This window comes from Notolabrus celidotus, chromosome 18 (genome assembly GCF_009762535.1).
Source record: "Notolabrus celidotus isolate fNotCel1 chromosome 18, fNotCel1.pri, whole genome shotgun sequence".
NCBI lineage: Eukaryota > Metazoa > Chordata > Actinopteri > Labriformes > Labridae > Notolabrus > Notolabrus celidotus.
Genome location: NC_048289.1, coordinates 6,439,870 through 6,461,524, shown reverse-complemented (window position 1 = coordinate 6,461,524; position 21,655 = coordinate 6,439,870). Strand labels below are relative to the sequence as shown.

The 21,655-nt window shown below is 41.5% G+C and overlaps 1 protein-coding gene across 2 annotated transcripts in view; it reads left to right on the top strand.

Annotated features, from left to right (window-relative positions):
- The window catches only part of ca10a (carbonic anhydrase Xa), a 319,433-nt gene extending 307,766 nt beyond the window's left edge, over positions 1-11,667 (top strand). The window contains exons 7-10 of one of the 2 annotated variants that reach the window (XM_034707131.1): positions 5,429-5,583; positions 5,848-6,022; positions 6,248-6,308; positions 10,716-11,667. In XM_034707131.1, the coding sequence (XP_034563022.1) occupies positions 5,429-5,583; positions 5,848-6,022; positions 6,248-6,288 (371 nt within the window). In that variant the 3' untranslated portion in view covers positions 6,289-6,308; positions 10,716-11,667. The remainder of the gene's footprint in view (positions 1-5,428; positions 5,584-5,847; positions 6,023-6,247; positions 6,309-10,715) is intronic. The other variant, XM_034707132.1, reaches the window with a different exon arrangement.
- Positions 11,668-21,655: the final 9,988 nt, after the last annotated feature.

Below are 21,655 nucleotides of genomic sequence, written 5' to 3'. Positions count from 1 at the left end.
TGACTGACACACTAAGGTCTGTGGTGAGCAGTCGAGCAGAAAAACATTCAAAGTCTGCACTGTTCAGTAAAAATACGAATATGCAGCACCCAACCTTTTGTAAGCATGAGTTATGCAGATCTTTACCGTCTCTCTACACCTGTATGTATCTTTGCAGCCTCAGGCAGACACCATCAACATGTGTCGGAATCCAAAACCTGACAAGACAACCCGGCTCCATAATGATTGCTAATAGATGATTTGTGTTTGGAGGAGGGGTTTCTTTTATGAATGCTTTTACCTATTTAAGCATCATCAGTCAATATCAAAGTGGTTTCTGAAGGGATGTTGCAGGACAGGCTTGTGAGATGCCTGCACGGTATAACTCTCGTTAGCTGGAGGAGGCTGTTGGTGAGGCAGCGTGTTAGGCGGCAGTCGACAGCTGCTCTCCAGAGGTTTCCCTCTGCCAGACTGCCATACCGGAAAGGCAGCATTGGCACGGAGATCGCCCGGGGCTAGCTCAAAAAAAAGAGACAAATAATTGGATTAATGGGGGGAGCAGCGAGCAGCTAGATAAACGCACTGACCCCTTGTGGCTGGGAGGAGTCTCCAAGGCACTGAGGCTGCGGGCGAGGGGGTGTAGGCAGGAGGGGCGAGGTCCTCAGGGTACAGCCGGAGGAGCTGGAGAGGAGCATGGATTCTGACAGCTGTCAAAAGTCCCTCAGATACACTGTCTCACATATGCTGACTCACACTCACACACGCACACACAGACACACACACCGCCCCCTCATGAGTCCTCAGGCGTACCCCTCTAACAGCCAGTAATGCTGCCGGCTTCTTTAAAAACACATATGTACACACATTCGAACACAAAGACGCACACACACCATCCAAAGAGAGTGATTCTTTTTCAGCTACAGGATCAGAGTGAGCATCAGAGCTGTGTTACATGATGGAGGTGGGATGGTAATAGTAGATAAAAGAATCCGAGCAGAATTTTTACAGTTTTATTTCCCTCTTAAATTCAGCCTCTCCCGCTGTTTGATAATGACTCAAAGCACAGTCGAATTAGCAATAAAGCTGCAGCGGTCCACCACAGTGACCTCGTCCCAACAGGCAGTCCGTTTGTCAGCGAGGCCGAGCGGGTTACAAGCTTTTGAGAGCGTGCTGCTGGAGTGTGAAGAGGAAGAGAGCTGCAGTCTGTCTAATTAGCGTCCTGACAGAAGAGACAGTTTGGATAAAAGAGGTTTTGTGCTGCAACACCAACAGCCTGTCATTCACAGAGCAGCAAATGATATGTGAAGCAAGAAAGTGAGAAAAATTTGTTATGACAGATGAGCTGGGTGCTTGATGAGTGGAGGGGCGGATGAGTTTACAACCTGCACACTTAGAGGAGGATGTATGAGGGAAAAATTACAATTGTGGAAGCAGGAAAACAGGAATTAAAGAGATAGGACAGAAAAGAAGAGGGTGGAACATTTCCAGAGGGTATTTATGTCTTAAGTGTGATGTGCACAGCTTTTTACAATGAAGAGAGTCATACGTGTCAAAATGTCATAGTAAATTGGCTTCTTAGAATAGGGTTTACACTCTGGTATAGGAAAGTATTAGGGTCACTGAACAATATAGTTCAAGGTCTGGCCTCGAATACTCAACATTTCTATGTTAATCTCCTGAGAAAAATGTCATAATTTTGTCCTCAAGAATATTTATCTCTGGCTTTAATCTCAGGTGCTTCAAACGTCTGCTTTGATAGCCAACTAGTCATCGATTATCTAAACGATTATTTGACTAAAGTGCACAATTACTTAATGGTTCTAATTAACAATCAGCTCTTTGAGTTGTCCTTACTCTTTAAACTCCAAACATGCCGTTAAGAATGCATATTTATGGAAGACCAATGATTTAGTTTTGATGTATAGTGTGGTAAAAGTTTGCTCCACTGTTTCGGTTCAGGAGAGGAGGAAGAAAAAGATGAAGTGTTGTATGATAAGGATTTCAAGGTGAGGGACTAGAAATGTGACTCTAACTTTAAGCCGCAGGTCAATGTGAATGTCACAGTGTCTTCTTCTCAAATGCTCACAAATTACTGACATGCCTGCATGAAAAGCAAATTCCAGTTTGAAGATATCTTTGCTTTGCAGGGTTGAGGGTAAAATACTCACAGACGGGGGCGCTGGTGGCCTAGCGGTGGAAGCGCCCCACATACAGAGGCTACGGTCCTCGTCGCAAGGGTCGCCGGCTCGATTCCCGGCCGCGACCATCTCCTGCATGTCTTCCCCCGCTCTCTACTCCCCACATTTCCTGTCTCTCTTCAGCTGTCCTGTAAAAATAAAACGGCAAAAACCCCCAAAAATATAAAATACTCATAGACTTTAGAAATTTTTTGACGCGCCGATGTTGCATCAGCCGCATACATTATTTTGTTTTGTTTGCATACTGCTTCCCGTTCACTGTAATGCATGTGCCCCATGCAGCAGGGATAGTAATGACGGGAGCGTATTGCATTCACATGAGAAAAAAACATTTTTGTAACCAAAAAACATTTTGCTCTGTTTTTCTGATTTAAAGACACACCGCTATAGTAAAATCCCAACAGCACTTCGAGGCCACACAAGGAAGTGAACATGCCCCGGTTGTTCAGTTTAATCCCTTTTTGTTTTGGGTTTGGGTTTAAAACATTGAGAGATATGAGTGTCTCTAAGTGACATAGATGGTTTTGTTATTAGCTTGTCAACATTGTGCAGGCACCTGAGGACTTTGCAGCAGTTTTATTTCAGGTAGGCCTCCCGATAACGCCTTCATTCAGAAAACGTAGCAGATTTGTTTTTTCTGACTTGAATGCAATACACTTTTGGTGAGGTGACCCAGCCGTGAGGCGATCGTCCAGCGGAGCTGTGACCAGAAATGAGGCTTCGAAATCAGTATCAAAGTTTACACACAAAGTTTATTCATGCAGCATGAGAGAGAAGTTACAGCATACTCAAGAGCATCTGAAGTTCTCCGCTGAGTGACAGAGATGATCAATACTTTATAGTTCTTCAAACATAAGGGAGGAAAAAGGGAGGGGGGAAACATGTGTACGTGTGACCTTAATACAGTTGTTCATACGTAAGGAAGAACAAAGGGAGGGGGAGAAAGGAGGGGGGGGTAACAGGTGTGGGTGAGTTGCAATCAAAGGTGAGCAAAGGGTCTTGTCAGGTGAACATCGTACCCTAGAAACAACAGAGACATTACCTCAGTCTAGTGGTTTACAAAAAGCACACGTCTGCACATATCCTATTCATCTTACGACATTTGTGGTTATCAAAAGCACATATCAACAATTCTTAAAAGCGTACATCGGCTCTTTTATCTAACACAAAGCGTTTGGCATAGTTACCAAAAATCCCCTTCGCTTACATTCAACTGCAATATGAGGCTCGGGTTGGTTCTCGGTCTTTGCAAAACAACTTATAAATAGATGAATTTACCACCTCCGAGCTGAACCTACATTGAACTTGCAGAAACTAGGGCACTGACCTCAGTCTCGCCTTTATTCAGAGATCTGCACAGATCTCTGGCCTTATGCCTTACTATTTGCTGGTTTCTTCAATAAAACATATAAAATGGAAAACATATGAATATAATTGTTAAAAGAAGAATACATGAGCATAATAAGAAAAACATGATTATATTTAAGGAAAATGCATGATTATATAGAGGATATTAATCAAGATTCCACAGCTTCCATTAGTAATGACGCAAGATCACTCCTCAGTAATTTATTTTGGCGATAGATAGTAAGGATTTAAGATGTCTTACTCCTCAAAAATTCAACTCCAGGAAACTGTCTTATTCTGCGTACAACATGAAAACATATGTGATGACATCATCAAAGACTCATCCACTATTTAAAACTTTGGCAACTAAATTTGTCATTACTTGGACAACGATGTCAAGGAATCATTGTACCCTTCTATAATCTAAGATGAGTAGTACCTCTTATTTTCTTTTGTCTGAGGTGCAATTTGTTCAGGCTTTTGTCCTTTTGCTCTATTTCAGTTGTACTCTTCAAAAACATGCTTTAAATGATACAATCTACATATGTTTTGTTGGATTGTACTGAAAAGCACTCTAGAGCCAAAGAAAAAAACGTATAAAAACAATATTTTTTTAAATCAGAGCTACTGCAAGCGAAGGAGATAGAACAGCGGTGGTTGATCAACTCATATACAAAGTGAGGAGAGGAACTGCTGTCAAGAAAAACAAAGCAGATGAACTAAAAAATTATTTCAATGTTATTTTCTGTGTATTTCACACTTTTAAATATGTCCACACCTGCCCACAAACGTGCAGAGGGTTGCCAAAGTCTCCAAATTTGTTCTTCTTCCTGCCTGCTCTCTCTCTCTGCTCCGCCCTCTGTCACAGCCTCTATGTCCCTGCTCTCATTCACAGGTCAGCAAATACTGACATTTTGTTCGGTCCCCTTGGCGTCTCTTAAAGATTTTCACGTTGTGTTTATGTCTAGAGAGCAGAGGAGAGAGACAGCAATGTATTTTCTTTCAGTCCCGACCTGTGGACTTTAGTCAGTGAGCTCTACATCGCTGCACAATGAGCAACACTATAATGCGTCCAACATAAGGAAAATAGTAAATAGAAATCAAGAGTTACATTTCTGCAGATACAAACACCACCACACACTTCTTCTTACGACAAACTGAGTTGTTTCAAGGTAAATCTTATTCATATTGCCTTTCATCACACCAGTATTAGCAGTAAGTCATATGTTGGAGGAGTTGAGAGACTTTTCTTGTTGAAGTGGTTTTGTAGATGTGGAAACAGGTATTGATATTGTTTGATTTCTACTAGTATTGTATGAAAGTTCAAAGTTCTGGTATCATGACAACTCTGCTTGACAAAGAGCGATGAGTCAAAACAGTATATTATCTGACGATAAAAGCTCCTGATTGATGTTTTGCGGAACTCATATAACACATGAGGATGAAAACACAAACACACCAGCTTTGAACAGCCAGCGACTGTATGCATGATTTATGGTTTGTTTTTTAATATCAATGTACTGAAGTGTGTCACAGATCTCCTGTTACCGATGAGATGCAGGTCTTTGTAATACTGGCTGCTATAATCTCATAGTGAAGTGTGATGGTTCCAAACCTGGGGTCAGGGTATCAAAAGCTGCCTCAAGGAAAACCTGAGGGGTCACATGATGGTTACAGAGTGTTTCAGATTTCTTTGTCGTCTCTCAAAGTGATTTTCTCCTAAAATACTTCTTCAAATCTGTAAAAGTAGTACGAAGAAAGCAATAATTACTCTTCAAGATAATCCTTTTAGTCATCTGATTATTTCTTTGTATTATTTATCACAGAGGAGACAGATCTGAAGCTGCAGTACAGAATGAATCAGTAAACATTAAACGTCCCCTCTTGTTTGTTTTCTTCCTCAGATGATGCATACCTTCTGACCGGTCTGAACATAGAAGAGATTTACCCGGATACGAGTAGTTTTATCACATACGATGGATCGATGACCATCCCGCCATGCTTTGAGACAGCCACATGGCTCCTGATGAACAAGCCAGTGTACCTCACACGCATGCAGGTAAGCCTCAGCTGCAAACACACACCCAAAACACACACTCCTAGAAAGCACAGCAGGCTGAGTGTCTCAACCGAGGATTTTCCCTGTGACTGTGAAACATGTCACCTGGAACAAAGGCTTTTACCCTGAAACTTTTCAGCTCTTCTTTTTGTAGACTCCTCCATCCATTCAGGCTGAAAACAGTGCAGTGGATCAAACCACCTGGCTCCAATTTAACTCACTGGCTTCTCTTTTCTCTCCTCCATCTCTCTGTCTCTGTATTAGATGCACTCTTTGCGGCTGCTGAGTCAGAACCAGCCATCTCAGATCTTCCTGAGCATGAGCGACAATGTTCGTCCCGTCCAGCCGCTGAACAATCGCTGCATCCGCACCAACATCAACTTCAGCATGCAGGGCAAAGACTGCCCCAACAACAGGGCTCAGAAGCTTCAATACCGAGGTACCAAACACGACAAATGTCCCTCGTTAATTCTAACTTTGATTAATGTGTTTATGTTCCATTTTAGAAAATGTTTCTAAAATCTTATCACCTATGTTCATCTGTTTCATTTAAATTTGATCTTGTGGCTGCATGCTGAACTATTTTAACTAGCAGGCTAATGTTTATGGTTACACTAGGGGCCCTGTGATGGTGTGTGCTTTATCCCATTTTTCAATACTGCAGTGTTAACACAAAAAGACCAGAGGGGAGAGTACAACAAATAATCTTTTTACCATCTGACAAGGTAAACAAGCTACAGGTGTGAAAGCACCCTTAAAGTATGGGTCTGGATTAGGAATGGAGATCAGAATCTTGTTCCCCTAAGGGCTTCGTCCCACATTTTTTATAACTTTAAAATCAACATTTGTGCTAATCAATTCCACTATTGAGTCTTATTGATCTTAAAAATTAAAATAATATCTTGTGTCATTCAAAGTCCTGATGCACCAACATGCATTGATTGTCTAATAACAACATTTTGAACAAAACTGAGTTGCCAGCCAACAGATATCATACTACACAAAGATGGAGTTTTTTGCAAAGATGACTAAGGGATCTGAAGTTTAGGTACATTGTATTAAAGCAAATAGCAGACTAGACAAGGAGGAAGTGAAATACACTCTCTGTTTCAAAATAAATTCTTGCAACGGAGGGCAAGCAACCTTCATGTCCAAGCACATCAGCATCGTGCATCAGTTTAAAACCAAATGCAGAACCTTTGACTGTCTTCTGCTGCTGGAGGACAGTCATCCCCCTCCTCCACTCAAAGCTGACAGGGTAACACACCCAAGCTTTTTAGCAAGTCTGGTTAGTTAACAACAGTAATCCAATGTTGAAAACAGCATCCTGTTAGTTAACTTAATAAGGAGGCAGGAGGTTACAGTATGATGTGTTAAAGGGCGGTCCGGTAAAATGACTATATGGTAACGGTCAATTGTACGGAAGTATGTTGCATTCACATGAGATAAAATAATCTGCTGTTTTCTGATTTAACGACATACCACTACAGTAACATCCCAACTGCACCCCAAGGCCACACAAGGAAGTAAACATACCCCGGTTGATCAGTTCAAACCAGTTTTATTTACTTTGGGTTTTAGACATTGGGAGATACTCCTGTCTCTAAGTAACATGGATGGTATATTCAACTTTGCACAGGCACCAGGACTCAGTGGTTTAGACATAAGGACTGTTCTGACGTTGCAGCATTTCTCCAGGATCAGCTGAGCAAATATGGTATGCTTCATGAAAACACTGGTCACCACTGAGTGCAACTGAGGCACCGGTTGTGTCAGGTTTTGTTCAACAGAGTTCAACAGATTTATTTCTTTAAAGTTAAGTTTGGTGTTTATTCTGAGGCTGGAAATGAGCAGATGATCTGGCAGCTGGGCAGGTTGAGGCAAACAGTTGAAAATCCTGGGAGGGAGCTGTGATCCTGAGGGAAACGCAGTCTGAGGCTGTTTTCAAAACCTCCTACTATACTAGCAGTTTGTACTGATTTGGCCAAAGTTCAGTATGAAGTATTTGAACAAGAGCTAAATCTGCAGTATGCCAAGATGTTTACTTCCACTTTCCGAAACCGGAAATCCGGTGACGTCTGACCTAGCATACTGCAGAACAGGTGCAACAGAACAGTCATACTACATACTACCTTCAAACACAGTATGTAGTAGGCAGGACCTGCTGAACACTGGTTGTGGAGCCGGGGTATATGCGTATACTGCAGGAGCTTGATTAGTGGATGGATCTCAGGTGTGCAGGTTGACTTACAGGAGGAGTGTAATGGAGGCCACGCCCTGACAGACACACACAGACCAGGAAGGAGCCATGGCAGATTATCTCATTAATTCAGAAAAACAGAGCAGATTTATTTTCTAATGTGAATGCACTACACTTAAGTAGAATTAAATGTCATCAATAAAGGTAACAGTTCTGTTTGAAACATACTTTTGTCTCATATTTCCTCCAAATAATGAAAAAGTATTGAGAATTTGATCCACGTTATCGATATCAAGAAACATTAATTATCCTCATCCCTCCTCTGGAGCAGGTTAACCCTTTTTTTTAACAATTAATTCATGAACATAAAATCAAGTTTGAGGGCAGAGCCGGGACTCAGCTCATCAAGTGTAAATTACAAACTGATGTGCTAATGTGGAGAGTAGAAGCAGGCAGGATAAAGTCAGGTGGTCAGACCGTCAGAACACCTGTTTGGAGCTGACTGACAGATAGAAAACTGGCTTGTCACAGCTCACTGCAACCTGCAGCCTGTCATCTCTCCTCTGTTTCAGCCAATATAAGTCTGGGCAGCTGCTGCACAGAATGTTGAATCTCACTCCTGAAGCGTAAATATGTTAAAGGAGAAAAGGTACCCCCAGTCTGTGCTATTTATTGTGTTATTTTTCACTCAGGATTTACTGTACTGAGGCCGACACACACCGTGGTCGTCTCTCTCTCTCTCTCTCTCTCTCTCTCTCTCCCCTCCTTGCCCTCCTTTTAGAAAATGAATTTCTTATTCTGGGCAGCAGCTGAGGGAGATTTCAACCCTCCCCACCTGCCTCAGACCCTCCTGATCGTCAAACAAACGCACACACACCAGAGACCCTTGGAGAGCAACCCCAAAAACAAAAACACACAAAGGCAGAGAGGCTGGTTTAATTGTTCAGGGATTTAAAGACCTTCACGATAAAGCATCAGAGGAGGAGGGGGTCTCATTAAAAAGGAAAAAAACACCTCTGTGGTGATTTGTGTAAGGTCAACCTTCAGAGTGGGAGACTCCTCCATCCCGCCTCACCCCCTCCCCAGAGAGGTGATCATCCCTGTAACTGAATAGGAATCGGAGATGTTTGTATGATCATCGTGTTGTGTGTTTATGTGATTGTTTTTCATATTTTTCACACGAGAGAAAGGAAATATGTTCAGAAAAACAGAATCCAGTAAATCCTTTATTCAAAGAATTTGAACGTGTAGGGTTTCAGGAACTGCAGCCTGTTGCACCAGCTGAGATAGTTCCAATTTAAGCCTCAGTTACAACTTAATTCTTACACTTAGTAGGTATAAGTCCTCCGTAGAGTGCAGATTGCCATGGTGTGTTGTTTTGAAAGGTGTGATCATTTGGAGGATGAGGAGATACAGAGGATTCTCCCAGCTGCATTACGTCGGCAATGCGTTATCCGCGAGATTTCATCCTTTGGAAAAATATGGTGACAAAGATTTCCACTCCTGAGTATTAACGTATGTTGTAGTTGATAATTTTACCACTCGTGTCACTGTTACTATAGTTTAAGGATTTAGGCTATATTTATCACTTTACTATGACACTTTATCAAGACTTATATACCTTTTGTTGTTGTCCCACAACAGTAACGACAGTAATGGAAGTTTGTTTCAGCTGTTGCTCAGTTCCGAGACGATTAGGCACGAAAGATAATAATGTGACAACCCCTGCATCATAATTGGTGCTTTCCTCTGATTGGCTAATGGAAGTGTAAAGGTCATATCTGCCACAATGTTTTGGTTAGTTTTGAACATAGACTGTATGAATAATAGATGTAATATTCGTGACGTCACCCATCCTGAGTGTTGTTTTGAAGCCAATCGTCGGCGGGAGCCATATTGGTAATGCTGAACTCAACCAAACTTAGTGTGACGTAAAGAGGCGGGGTTTGAGCCTCCTAGCCAACAGCTATGTGTATCCGCCTGTCAGTCAAGTCAGTCATGTCCTTATTTGGGCTAAAACTCGTAATCTTAATATCTTCTGAACCGTTGTGTTAGAAAAAAAATCACCCCCTGTACATTAGAGAAATTAGCCAGGTAGACCCAAGCTGTTCTGTGAACCAGGCTGTAAACATGTTTATTAATGCTGTTAAGATCGTCTTTTTTGAATTGGTGTTTCATGGAGACTGGTGGTTGCCGCTTGGTTTGGACGTTACGGTCTACTTGTTAAAATGAACCCTAAGTCTCAGTGGTGAAACCAAACAAAGACACAACTTAATTTACAAACTAGCTAATTTCAACGTATGGTTTAGTGAGGACTTTACACCCTAACTTTGGACAAAACTTAAACACAGCTGGTGCAACAGGCTACAGATCTTTAAATGAGTATTTCTGTTGAACAAGTTTTACTTTTATCTCTTTCATTTTAACAGACACATATTTTGGTATAAAGGCTTGGTTGGTGCATCTAATAAGAATTGAGGATAATCATAATGGCACAAAAATAGAACAATTTTTTTCTCAAACATCATGTGGGATCGTGAGTGTATTTTTACATCAGCAGGAAATTCTTTTATCAGTCTTTTATTTTACACTTGTATCTTTTTAAAGTATGCATGTTTCTGATGCCATCTTGACACATTCTTCCAAATTACAATGTTTATTCATGTTTTTGGCACCTGCTCCTTTTGGGTGTGATTTTCTCTCAAGGCTGCCATTCAAAACATAAAGGCACCAAATCCCCCCCTCCACACACACACAGCCACCACCATTCATCCGAGTGCCATTCCTGTTAAATTGTATGTTATCGTTAAAGATGAAATATGGTGTGTACAGGGAGGGTGTTGGGTGGATAATGCTGGAGAACAGTTGAACTGTGCAGAGAGCTGCATATATAAATCAGAATTCTCACTCCTGTCCTTCTCCTCTCTTCCAGTGAACGAGTGGTTGCTAAAGTAGCCTCCCTTGGTTGAGCATGGAGATGAATGTCAGAGAGAAGGAGCGAGACGAGGCGACGATGGATGGAGGAGGTGGAGGAGGAGGAGGAGGAGAAGAGGGAGGGGATGATGGGAAACTGGTCTGCATCTCATCTCAGAAATCTTCATGGCATTGTATAAAGACAAACACGGACATTATATGAATTAAGGAACTTTGTACTGCGAGCAAAGAGACTCTTCTTTTCATACATTGAGAACAGTTTGATCCCTCGGTCTAACACATGCTAACAAGCCCTTTCCCCCACTGTACAACTATATCTATATGGACATTTTGATACTTTTTTTGGGAGAAAACCAAAAACAGGACCCTTGGAAGCTTAAAAAAAACAACATGGAAGCATTTATTTGATAGCCTCCCAACCACTAGGACAACGTTGGGACTTGACAGCCTTTGTACATAAAATTGTTGCTATCAGTGGGAAAATCCAAGGAGTAAGTCACTGCCCCCATCCCGCCGGTGAAGACGACACTCACACGGACGTTTCATTATCGTCACCAACAAGGCATGCAATCAGAAAACCCAACCGAGAGGGAGCACAGCCTTACCTTTTCATCTCTAAACCAGAGTCATGTCATGGGAGACGAGCAAATATTTACAGGCTTTCTTACGGCCTCAGAGCAACCAGTGTCTTGGCCTCGTTTGTACATATTATAATTATCAATACTGCAGAAAAATGAATATGTAAAGAAAAGTAATGAATTAACAGTCAAAAGATATATAAAGAGGATTTTAAAAAAAAGAGAAAAAGTTGAGAATTTTAAAAAGCTTGGCGCACTTTGAACTCTGCAGCAGTCTGAGCTGATGCCTTTTTTTCTGTTTTCTTGTTTACAATGGTCATACACTGTGTTTGAGTAATGTTATCAGCCCAATAAATGTGTCTGGAAAGTTCACTTTGGAAAATGCTTCACTATATGAGGATCTGACCTATTGTACCTGTACCTGTTTTGTACTGTTCCATATTAAATGTGTTGATATGTCAATATTCCTCCTCAGAGGCATGTTCAATGACATTACGGGGATAGCAGGGTAGCGTTGTGCTTGACTGAACCTCAGATGAACGGCGTGGATTGTGAAGTTGACAGGCAAACCAGTGCAGTGATGCAGCCAATCTGAGCCTCAAGGCAGAGCTTACAGTCCATCTATACAAATCAACCTTAATATTATGACCACCTGTCTGATATTTTGCAGGCCCCTTCTTTACAAGTCAGGCCAGCACAGCCCTGACCTGAAGAGACATGGACTTAGCAGATCCCTCATGTCCTGGAAACTGGGACTTGGATTGAGATCGAGGGAATTTTAAACCAAGTCAACACTGTTGTGTTCCTCCAGGCCACCTTCTTTCATTGGTCCAGTTTTGCAGCTCACAACCTACTGAACTTGTTGCAGGTTTACTGGTTTTCCTTCCTTGGACTGCTCTTGGTGGGTCCTGAGTTAGTTAAGTTTGCCAAAAGTTGAAAGCATCCTTGAAATTATCTAATTGTTCTTCTTTTAACACTTTTTTTTCTTCTTTTTTTTCCTTTAACCTTTATTTAACCAGATGAGACCCATTGAGATCGAGACCTCATTTACAAGGGCAACATGGCCAAGAGGTCAGCAGCACACGTCAAAATAAATAGCACAACTCAACAACATGGAGCATAAACTTCAAAGACCAAATGTTCTCTTGCTGCTAAACATATCCCACCCACCAAGAGATGACACCATAAAGAGACAATCAAAGTTAATGACTTCATCTGTTAGTGGTCATAACTTTATGGCAGATGGGTGTACATTCAACCCCCCCCCCCCCCCCCCCCTATGGTCATGAGCTTTTAGTAGCTACCAAAAGATTAAGATCACATGTCCTAGCAACCAAAATTAGTTTCCAGTCCATGGTATCTGGGCTCTGCCTCACAGATAGGGCGAAGAGCTCAGTCACCAGAGAGGGAGCTTTGAGCAGAGCTGCTACTCTTTCACATCCAATAGTTCCAGTTGAGTTGTTTCAGGTATCTGATTAGGACAGCTCCTGAGTGCCTTGCTTTGTAGATTCTCAGGGAACAGTCAACCGTGAGAAGTAACCGGGGTAGACCGAGAGTCTGCTTGAGCAATTATGTCGCATCTGGCTTGGGAAAGCCTCGGGATTCCCCAGGAGGAGCTGGAGAAAGTTGCTGGAACAGTTGCTGCCATCACATCCTGACCCCGGATAAGCGAAGGATGGATGGATGAATGGGTGGGTTAATAAAAATCAACAAGCAGTAAATTCCTCCAATTCAGGCTAAAATGCACCATCCAATTTCGGTTACTACACTAATCAGTTCTCTGACCCATACTTGATTTGCACCCAAAGTTGGAAGCATAAAGGTTTGCCAAAACTAGAAAAATCTAACAGTCAGTGCTTTCCCTTCCTTCAAGATAAAACAACAGTAAGACCCAGAATACAGTAGATTTATTAGATATCATGAAAGTGTTGAATTCACAGAAAGTCTTTGAATGACTTGGGATCAAGTGACCACATAGGGGGATGAAAAATGAAGTCATTACAGGACTATTAAAATTTACACTTCCTTCAGTGTCTACTTGAGGCTGTCTTCTAAAAAAAAGTCAATAAATCCAAATATTCAGTTGTCAAACTTTACAGCAAAATGTAACGCCCTCAAATAATAATATTTCCTGCTATTAAACTGCAGGGTAAGTCAAAGCTCAAGATATAAGAAACCGCTGTTTCACCATCAAACTTTTTAGAGGATTGAATTCTAAGGTAATCAAACCTGAAAAGAACATAACTAGGGGAGGTTTGAAATTAGAAACCATTTGCAAAGCTCACAAAGCTCAGGACTGAGTGACAAGAGAAGCCAATGAAAAATAAAGCCAACAGAGAAGCACAAAAACTGCAGTTACTCAAGTGTCCACTTGAGGAACTGCAGCTTTTTAGAGGCTGGCTGCAAAAGCTGCAGGGGAACCTCATTTGAGCCCAAAGTAAAAAGTTCGATTCAACTTCAAACTATATTACACTGTTCAAAATATTTTATTAATGCATCTGTTTTGATTATATCAAGACTAAGAGTCACATATGATTTAGCATAACAGGAGCGTGGCTGATTTGACTGATGGGTGGGTGTATTGTAGCTGTTTGCTTGGCTACTAGGCTAAGACCTCAACTCTGCATCTTTGCTGGCTTCTAGACCCGCAGCAGGTCAGTTACAGTCGTCATTTCCAATATGGTGACCGCCATCTCTAGGTCATATAAACCTCTCCAGAACCCAACAGGTGGTGCAACTGAGACTGCATCCATGTGTTATGAATTGTCGGCACAGGACTTCATTAGGCGTGTAACCTAAAGCTACTTTGATTATAATTGTATGACTATTTACATATCAAGTATTGGGGGGCACTCGATATGGACAAATTCTCAAAGTAGAATCAGAATTGATTAAAGGAAGGAATAAATGGTGTTGAAATATCTCTGACAGGGAATCATCTCTTTCTGAAAAAGACGATTTGACAGTCCGGGCTTGCGTGATACAGCTGAAGATTACCAGCCACACAGATGAGGATCCATCTGGGTTACCGTGACCTGTCAGGGTCCCTTAAATCACTTTGGCAGTCATCAGGGGACAAGGAGAGAAGAAGTGTCTTCATCTGTCCTGATGAAGATTCACGTCTCACTACAGGTGAGATGAAGAAAAGTTCATCCAGGACGCTAATGTGGTCCACTAGGTGATTAAAAAAGGAAAAAGCAAAGTGAAAGCCCACCTCATCCATGAAACAAAGATATGTGTTTATGTGAATATGATACAACCATAAGCGGAGCGGCTGCGGGGGCAGAGGATGTGGCCCCTCAGGGCCCAAGTTCAGCAAGGGCCCCCTACTGAGCTACTTTTTTGACAGGACCAGAACAGCCGATGTCTGTCCCTGTCCACAGTCGGTGTTGTAATTAAAAAACATTCACACAAACACACACACATCTATTTTCAATTTAAAGCAACCTCCTGTTTTCGTTCAATTAATAATCCCCAGAAATCCATATACACACTGACACACCTGAAAACACATATGGCCTGACCATTCAAGATTATTTATCTTATGTTTAGATGGGCCCATGAAATGCTTTAAGCTTAGGCGTGCAAACCACAACCATGCTCAACATATGCACACGTAAAGGTACACTGCTAAATAATTCAAATGTTTACAAACAAATCAATAATAATCGCCATTAGCTATATCATTTGGCCATGATTATTATTTAATCCTATGTGGTTGTTATGTGTTTCCAGGTGCCCAATAATCGAGTACCAATTAATTGTTAAAAGCTTACTCAAACACATGTTTTGTTTGGATTTTCTATCACGTGGAACAAACATCAAGTGGTCTTATATTTTGTTCAGCTATCAGGGAGGTGTTTTAAGTTTAAAGCATGTTTCCATATGAATCAGCTGACTACAGGTGTTGCTCACAGCAGAGATGCTCAGCTGGGGGCTGCGGTTGAGTGACAGGTCTCCTATAGTGCTGTTTTTCTGCGCTGCCAGACTGATTATGACCCGATTGCGCTCCCGGCTGACACCTGACCGCGTTCACATGCTGATTTTTCTCAATAAGAACGAGTAGACAGAAAACTGGAAACTGAAAGTCTAAAATATGTTTCTGTTCAGTTCCACATCTTGATATTCAGGGTGTTTAACGTTTTGAACCCCTCGATACGACCCGTAGCTACTCAATACTGTCAATTATATACATTGTGTCATGAGGGAAAATCTGATACAGGGGAAAAAACGCATTTAGCATTGTTTTTAACATGGAAACATTTAAGTTTTTTTCTAATGATTAATCAATAATTGATTGTTAACATTTCCAAAGATCGATCACAGAAAATACTTCAAATTTACATCCCTACTGTCTATATTTATTAGAATCGGTGTTGGAAATATGCCTGCATGTTACTGCGTCACTCTCACTCCTAACACGTGCGCTCGATCTTGGACTTAAGCTCGGCAGGTGTTAGGTTAGGGCTTTCCCCTTTATTAGCTGTGATGTGAGGTCACAGCTGCGGCACAGGTATCGACTGGCCTCGTTTGCATTTTGTTCTCAGCAGAAGTTTATTTTTACATCCTCGATATTTTGGTGGGGCAGTTCGAGAATCAAGAAATGGCTAAACTGTTCATGATACAAAGCACCCTGATGCGGAAATAAAAATGCTGGAGCTTGCATGTTTCTATTCAGAAGACATCTCCAAGCCAGAGGAAGTTATGGAGGAGTTTCACTCTTTTTGAGACATTGTATTCATTGTGTCAGCCATGAATCCTAACACTGATGTTTAACTGATGTGTTTAACGGATCTCTGCACCTATGTGTCATCTCCTGAGGTATTGTAGACTGCCTTTGAAATTGCGTTTAAACCGCTGTGTCTATTTTATGTTTAAATACACTTTACTGTGTTGTAGACCGCTGTGTCTATTTTATGTTTAGTTAATTCCTGAGAAAGACAGTACTGGACAATGCTCCTGCCTGTCGCTGTCCATCAGCGTCAGTGCTGAACCATTCATTAATCAGTGCAGTAGAGTGGGCTGTCTTAGATCAATAAGTGAGAATTTGTAGGTTTTATTAATAAGTAGGGGAGAACATATATCAGCTGTTTTACAGTTGTGAATTTGACTTTCAGAAGGGCCCCTTGAGGATGCTATGCCCCCTTTGCGCTGAGAGTCTAGCTCCGGCCCTGGATGCTACCACTGCCTGAAGTCAAAGTTTGTTCATTGAGGTGCTAATTAAAGTAAATAAAATAGAAACCACTGCAAACTTCAAACCTAACTTTGACTCCCTGATGCAGAAAAGAATCAAAAGTGTTTTTTAATGTCCATAAAGACAACTGCATTGTTTAATAGTGAGCTCATTGCACTTTTCTTATGATTTTAATGGAAAGTAAACCCCAGAGAACATTTATCACTCTTTCATTAAGGTCACCAGAGTGAAAGAAAAGTTGAAAGAGAAACAGCATCGACTAGAGGCTGTTAGTGGAGCAGTAGATACACAGATACACTGTTTTTAAATGGTCCCTATAAGGTTCTGTGTCCACTGCAGCCATTTTTTTGCACTGGCAGTGCCTGTTTTTTATTCGAACTCTGATTCAGCATTCCAGCGCTCATCAAAAAACCTGTTCAGCGCCCTCAGTTGAAAAAAGTTTAGCTTTTGGAACACCGCAGCACTCATCAGTGTCACTCCTTGATCACTGACCAATGAGAATCAAGAAGGGGTGGGACTTCTGGTATCAACAGGAATGACGGACGTCCCCCCAGAGGAGAAAAATTATCATACTAGGTACAATTTCCAAGTTTAGAGCTGCTTGTAATCTGGTAATGCTTTGACATGGTTTATATCAATAGTTTTTACAGTTTCTCGTTGAAATGTCATTGAATAAAAGTATGTATGAAGCATACAGAGCATTTTAGATAAGACCCAAGGGACTCTGCTTAGGGAAGCGGAAGTGCCGCTGGGCACTTTGGTTACCTAGCGCAAAAAACGGCGGCAGTGTTCCTCACGTGTTCTTTTTGGAAAAAGGTTGCAGAGAACCTTCTTGTTTTCATATAAACATGCACCCATGAACAACCCAGTTCTATGATGAAAGGAAAGGGGGGCTTTCTATAACATGTAGATTATCAAACACTTTATGTATTTAAGGTTATTTTTAATCGTATGCACCAATTTTTCATTAAAGTGTCTTTTTTAAGGGGCACTTTTTAAATATTTAAATATTAAATGACTTCCTGAAAGAATGTGCCGTTTCACTGTTTTGCAGGAATTGAGTGCCATCAGTCACGCAGTTTGATGATGCTCAAGTGAGAGACTGAAAGAGGAGTTCTGTCACAGTTAGGGGAAAAATTATAGCCCAGACTAACAAAAGGTATCAATGAACAAAATAAATACACAAAAATGTACTATTAAACAAATCTACAGGGAAAACCGTGAACACGAGGAGCACAGGAACACGCAGACTCACTCAGGCAAGGACAATGAACTAACACAGAAGGGAGGAAGCACAGAGACTATGTACACACACTTGGTAATGAGTAACGAGACACAGGTGAGACCAACAAGACACAAATGTTACAATCACAAAGGAGGGAAAACACAGGAAGTAGAACTAAACTTAACACACTGGGGGATTCTACAAAATAAAACAGGAAGAACTAGACAAAAACACAGACAAGGAATACACAGACATGAGAGTATACAAAAAAGGAGAACATATAACACAACGGAAATCAACACATGAAACAAAAGACCCTAGAAACTATACAAACCTGAACAGGAACACGAATAACCAAAAATCAGAAAAGAACAGACCCAAACATGACAAGTTCACTTCTTTGCTCAATCCTCCCTGGCCTTACAGAATTATAAATTATCAGATTTGAACATAACAGGGAGGTTTACTTTCTACAGACAAAGGCTACCACTACCAGAAGTTAATAAGCAGCCTTTACTCAGTTGGCATGTCCGGACAGCTGCGTGTTTGATTTCAAGTTGTTCTTAGAGGTGATCAATTTTCTACTTTAACCTTTACTTTCTGTGACACTCTACTTTCGACAGCAATGTAGGTGACGTGGATGATCCTGTTGAGTTCTCTGTTGCTCTGTCAGTAGTGACAAACTTGAACAACACACAGGCCTTTACTTCATAAACAGTCCTGCAAAGCGGGACATAGATTCACCGGTCTGATGCAACTTCACTGCAAAATGTAACATATTTACATCCTGGTTTACTCTGAGAAGAGTGTTTTTCATTCATAATACATCCATTAAGATGATCCAAAAGCTAGGAGCAAATCCCAGAGGACATTTCTCTGTGCAGAAAAGTTTCCTTTAGGAGCACAGAAAATATTTCAGACAGATCTAACTATGACATGAAGGTGAAAGATTTTTGTGTCGATATTCTTTCTCAAATACTGTCCACTTTCTGTCTTCATCATGAAGACAAGCCTAAAATATTTGTGCACTTTAATAGTCTGCACACAGCAGAACGCGGAAATTACAACAGCTATGAATATTTAATGTTGCAGCTTAAGTCTTTAGTCTTGTCAGGGTTTTTATTATTCCTTTAATTTGAGTATCCTGACTTTATTTTGCAATAAATAATAAAGAATTATCCTTTTTTTTTCAAATTGCTGTAATAGCCGTTTATGTCGGGGAGCCTGTAAAGCTTGACAATCAGCCTCCTGAGCATGGTAACAGGGTTTTTTAAATCTCCCTAAAAACCTTTAATGGTCTATTTTTATTGGATAAGTGAAGTGTACTAAAGCGGTGTACAGTGAATGCTTTTTCAGGGATGCATTTAGAGGAGAAATCAATGAATTCCTGGATTTTTTGGTCTGTTTTCTTGCAACAAGATGCTTGAATTTGAAGACCTTCACAAAAACAGGAGGATTTATCTTTAGAAATGGAAATGATCAACATGTATTCCTTTAAACTTCACAGATAAACTGCACGTCCAGCCTGGCCTTGTGCGTGAGTGGAGAGGCAGCCATGTTTTGTCTGTTTCTGTCGGCAGGGTCCAGATGCATCGATCCCCTCTTCCCTCCCCTCCTTCATTATCTCCCAATCAATTCAGGATGCCTCTTCTTGTAGCCCTGATGTACGGAGAAATACTGCCTCAAAGCATGTGGGAGTGTTGGAGCACCTGTGCGTTTTCTATTTGCTATCTGATCTCTGCTTTTTTTATACTGATCTGTAATGAAAAGATAGTGAAGGGGGGAGGCCAACGACGCCCAAGGTTATGGGGGCCATTATTCTACCTGATGTAGGAGATGCAGGATTGAGCCAAAGCTAGAGAGCGGATAATAAATATGCCAAGTGATTCAATGCTGAACCCCTCCTTCTCCAAACTACCCACTCCTGCTCACCCTCACTCCTCCACATCCCAACAAATAATCAGCCCCCTTGATCCTGCGGTAGATCTCTCCAGACCGTGTCGCTCCCTGACCCTGCCAGAGGAGTGAATGTTACGAGGGGTGTGTGAATTGCTGCACTCAGATGTTCAGGGACGTTTAATGGTGTTACATTAATAAGAGCATAATAAGGCAGTGGCACGCAGGGAGTTGGGGGGGGGAACAGCTGCTGAGCCAAATCGAAAATGTGCAAATCCTGAAATGAGCGTTGGCTCCTGAGACACACCTGTCCAGATGTGTTTACAGCACTGCTGCAGTCAGTCAGGTTTTTCCCCTTGATTTAATTCGGGGACCCAGGAGTCAGAGACTCCGGAAGTAAGAGGCTTATATCTAATACATTAACTTTATTCTTTTTAATTCACATTTCTAATGACTCTCTCTCTCCCAGTAAACCTGAGCAGCGTGAAACACATGGCTCCCTGAACTGCTACCACCTGTACATTGACTGTATTCATATATGGACGGCACACCAACTCCCCAATTAAAAAAGGAAGCCAAAATACGTAATATATTTGAGTAAGTGGTATGATCTCTCATGTTCGTACAGTACACAGCAGAGCAGATGTTTCCTTGTACCGTCCCTCCTCTCCTCTGCTGGTAGAGAAAGCTAGGAGCCTCATTAGTCAGCAGAGCTGTCAATCATGATGTTACATTCCCCTCTTTTTAAAATCAAATTAATTATTGAAACGTAACACTTTTCCAAAAATAAACACATGGTCATAAATCAACGTGAAAACTAAGAAACCCTGTGGGAGAATATTCCTTGTCATCCATGTTCCATCTGTTAACATGAAGGAGGCGGGGCTTATGACCTGTTCTGCAGCCAGTCACTGGGGGAGGCTCTAAATGTTATGGCTCATGTTTGGGGACCATTTGTTCCTTCTGTTTTTTTATAAAGTCAGTGGACTCAAACCCCAAACTGTATATTAAAGTAGCAGCTATCAGTGCAAACTGTAAAGCCAAAAGATTTAGAGCTCCCCCTGCTGACTGGCTGCAGTAAATGTCACCCTGCCTTCTTAAAGTTAACAGGTGGAGCATGGGACAAACTAGCAAACTGAAATACAGATAATACAGAAATAAAAACAAATACAGACATTTTATTTCATCCTGTTTTTAGAGTAAGTTCTTATCATGCAAATAATAAAGATGATTGATTGACAGCTCCTTTTGCAGATTTGCAGTGTTGTAAATCAGATTTGCAGCGTAGAGGAGGAATGGTGAGAGAAAATGTGACCAACATTAACACAAGGATCCTTTTGTACTGCCATGAGTATCTGTTTCAAATCAGCACACGAATCTCTTCTGCTGTAAACCGTACCGACCTGAGGGATTTCTGACATTTTATCGGTGAGCTTAATTGATGTGAAGGTCAGCATAAGGGATGTGACGTCAGCACCAGGGCTCTACCAGCCCGCTCTGTGTGCGTGCCTGCGTGCGTGCCTGCGTGCGTGCGTGCGTGCGTGCGTGAGTGCGTGCGTGCGTGCGTGCGTGCGTGCGTGCGTGCATGCATGCGTATGTGTGTGTAAAAAAACTGAGATCTATTCATATGATCAAAAGAAAAATACCTTCAACAAGCCACTTCAAACATTACAGATGGCATGAAAAGACACATAAATCCATGGATGGAGTGATGGATGATCATCTGTGAATAACAAGTATTTCCGTGCTTTTATATTGTGCATATGTTTCCAAAATAAAAAGCATTGTTCTTCTTCTTAGGCTGCAGTGAATCTACCCAAACCTGCTTCAACTTCTGCATCACATCTACGCCGTAGCTTACACTGTAGGTCCACATAGCTCTGTACTAACACAGAAGCTGAAGCACCCCTTCAAACTAATGCACACAAGCCCATGATCAACTGTTGCTCAACATGATACGCTGGGATACGATTCATGGTTTCCTTCTCACAAACAAGCAGTGAACAAGGTCAGAAACTTGCGCTTTAACAACATGTAGCACTGCC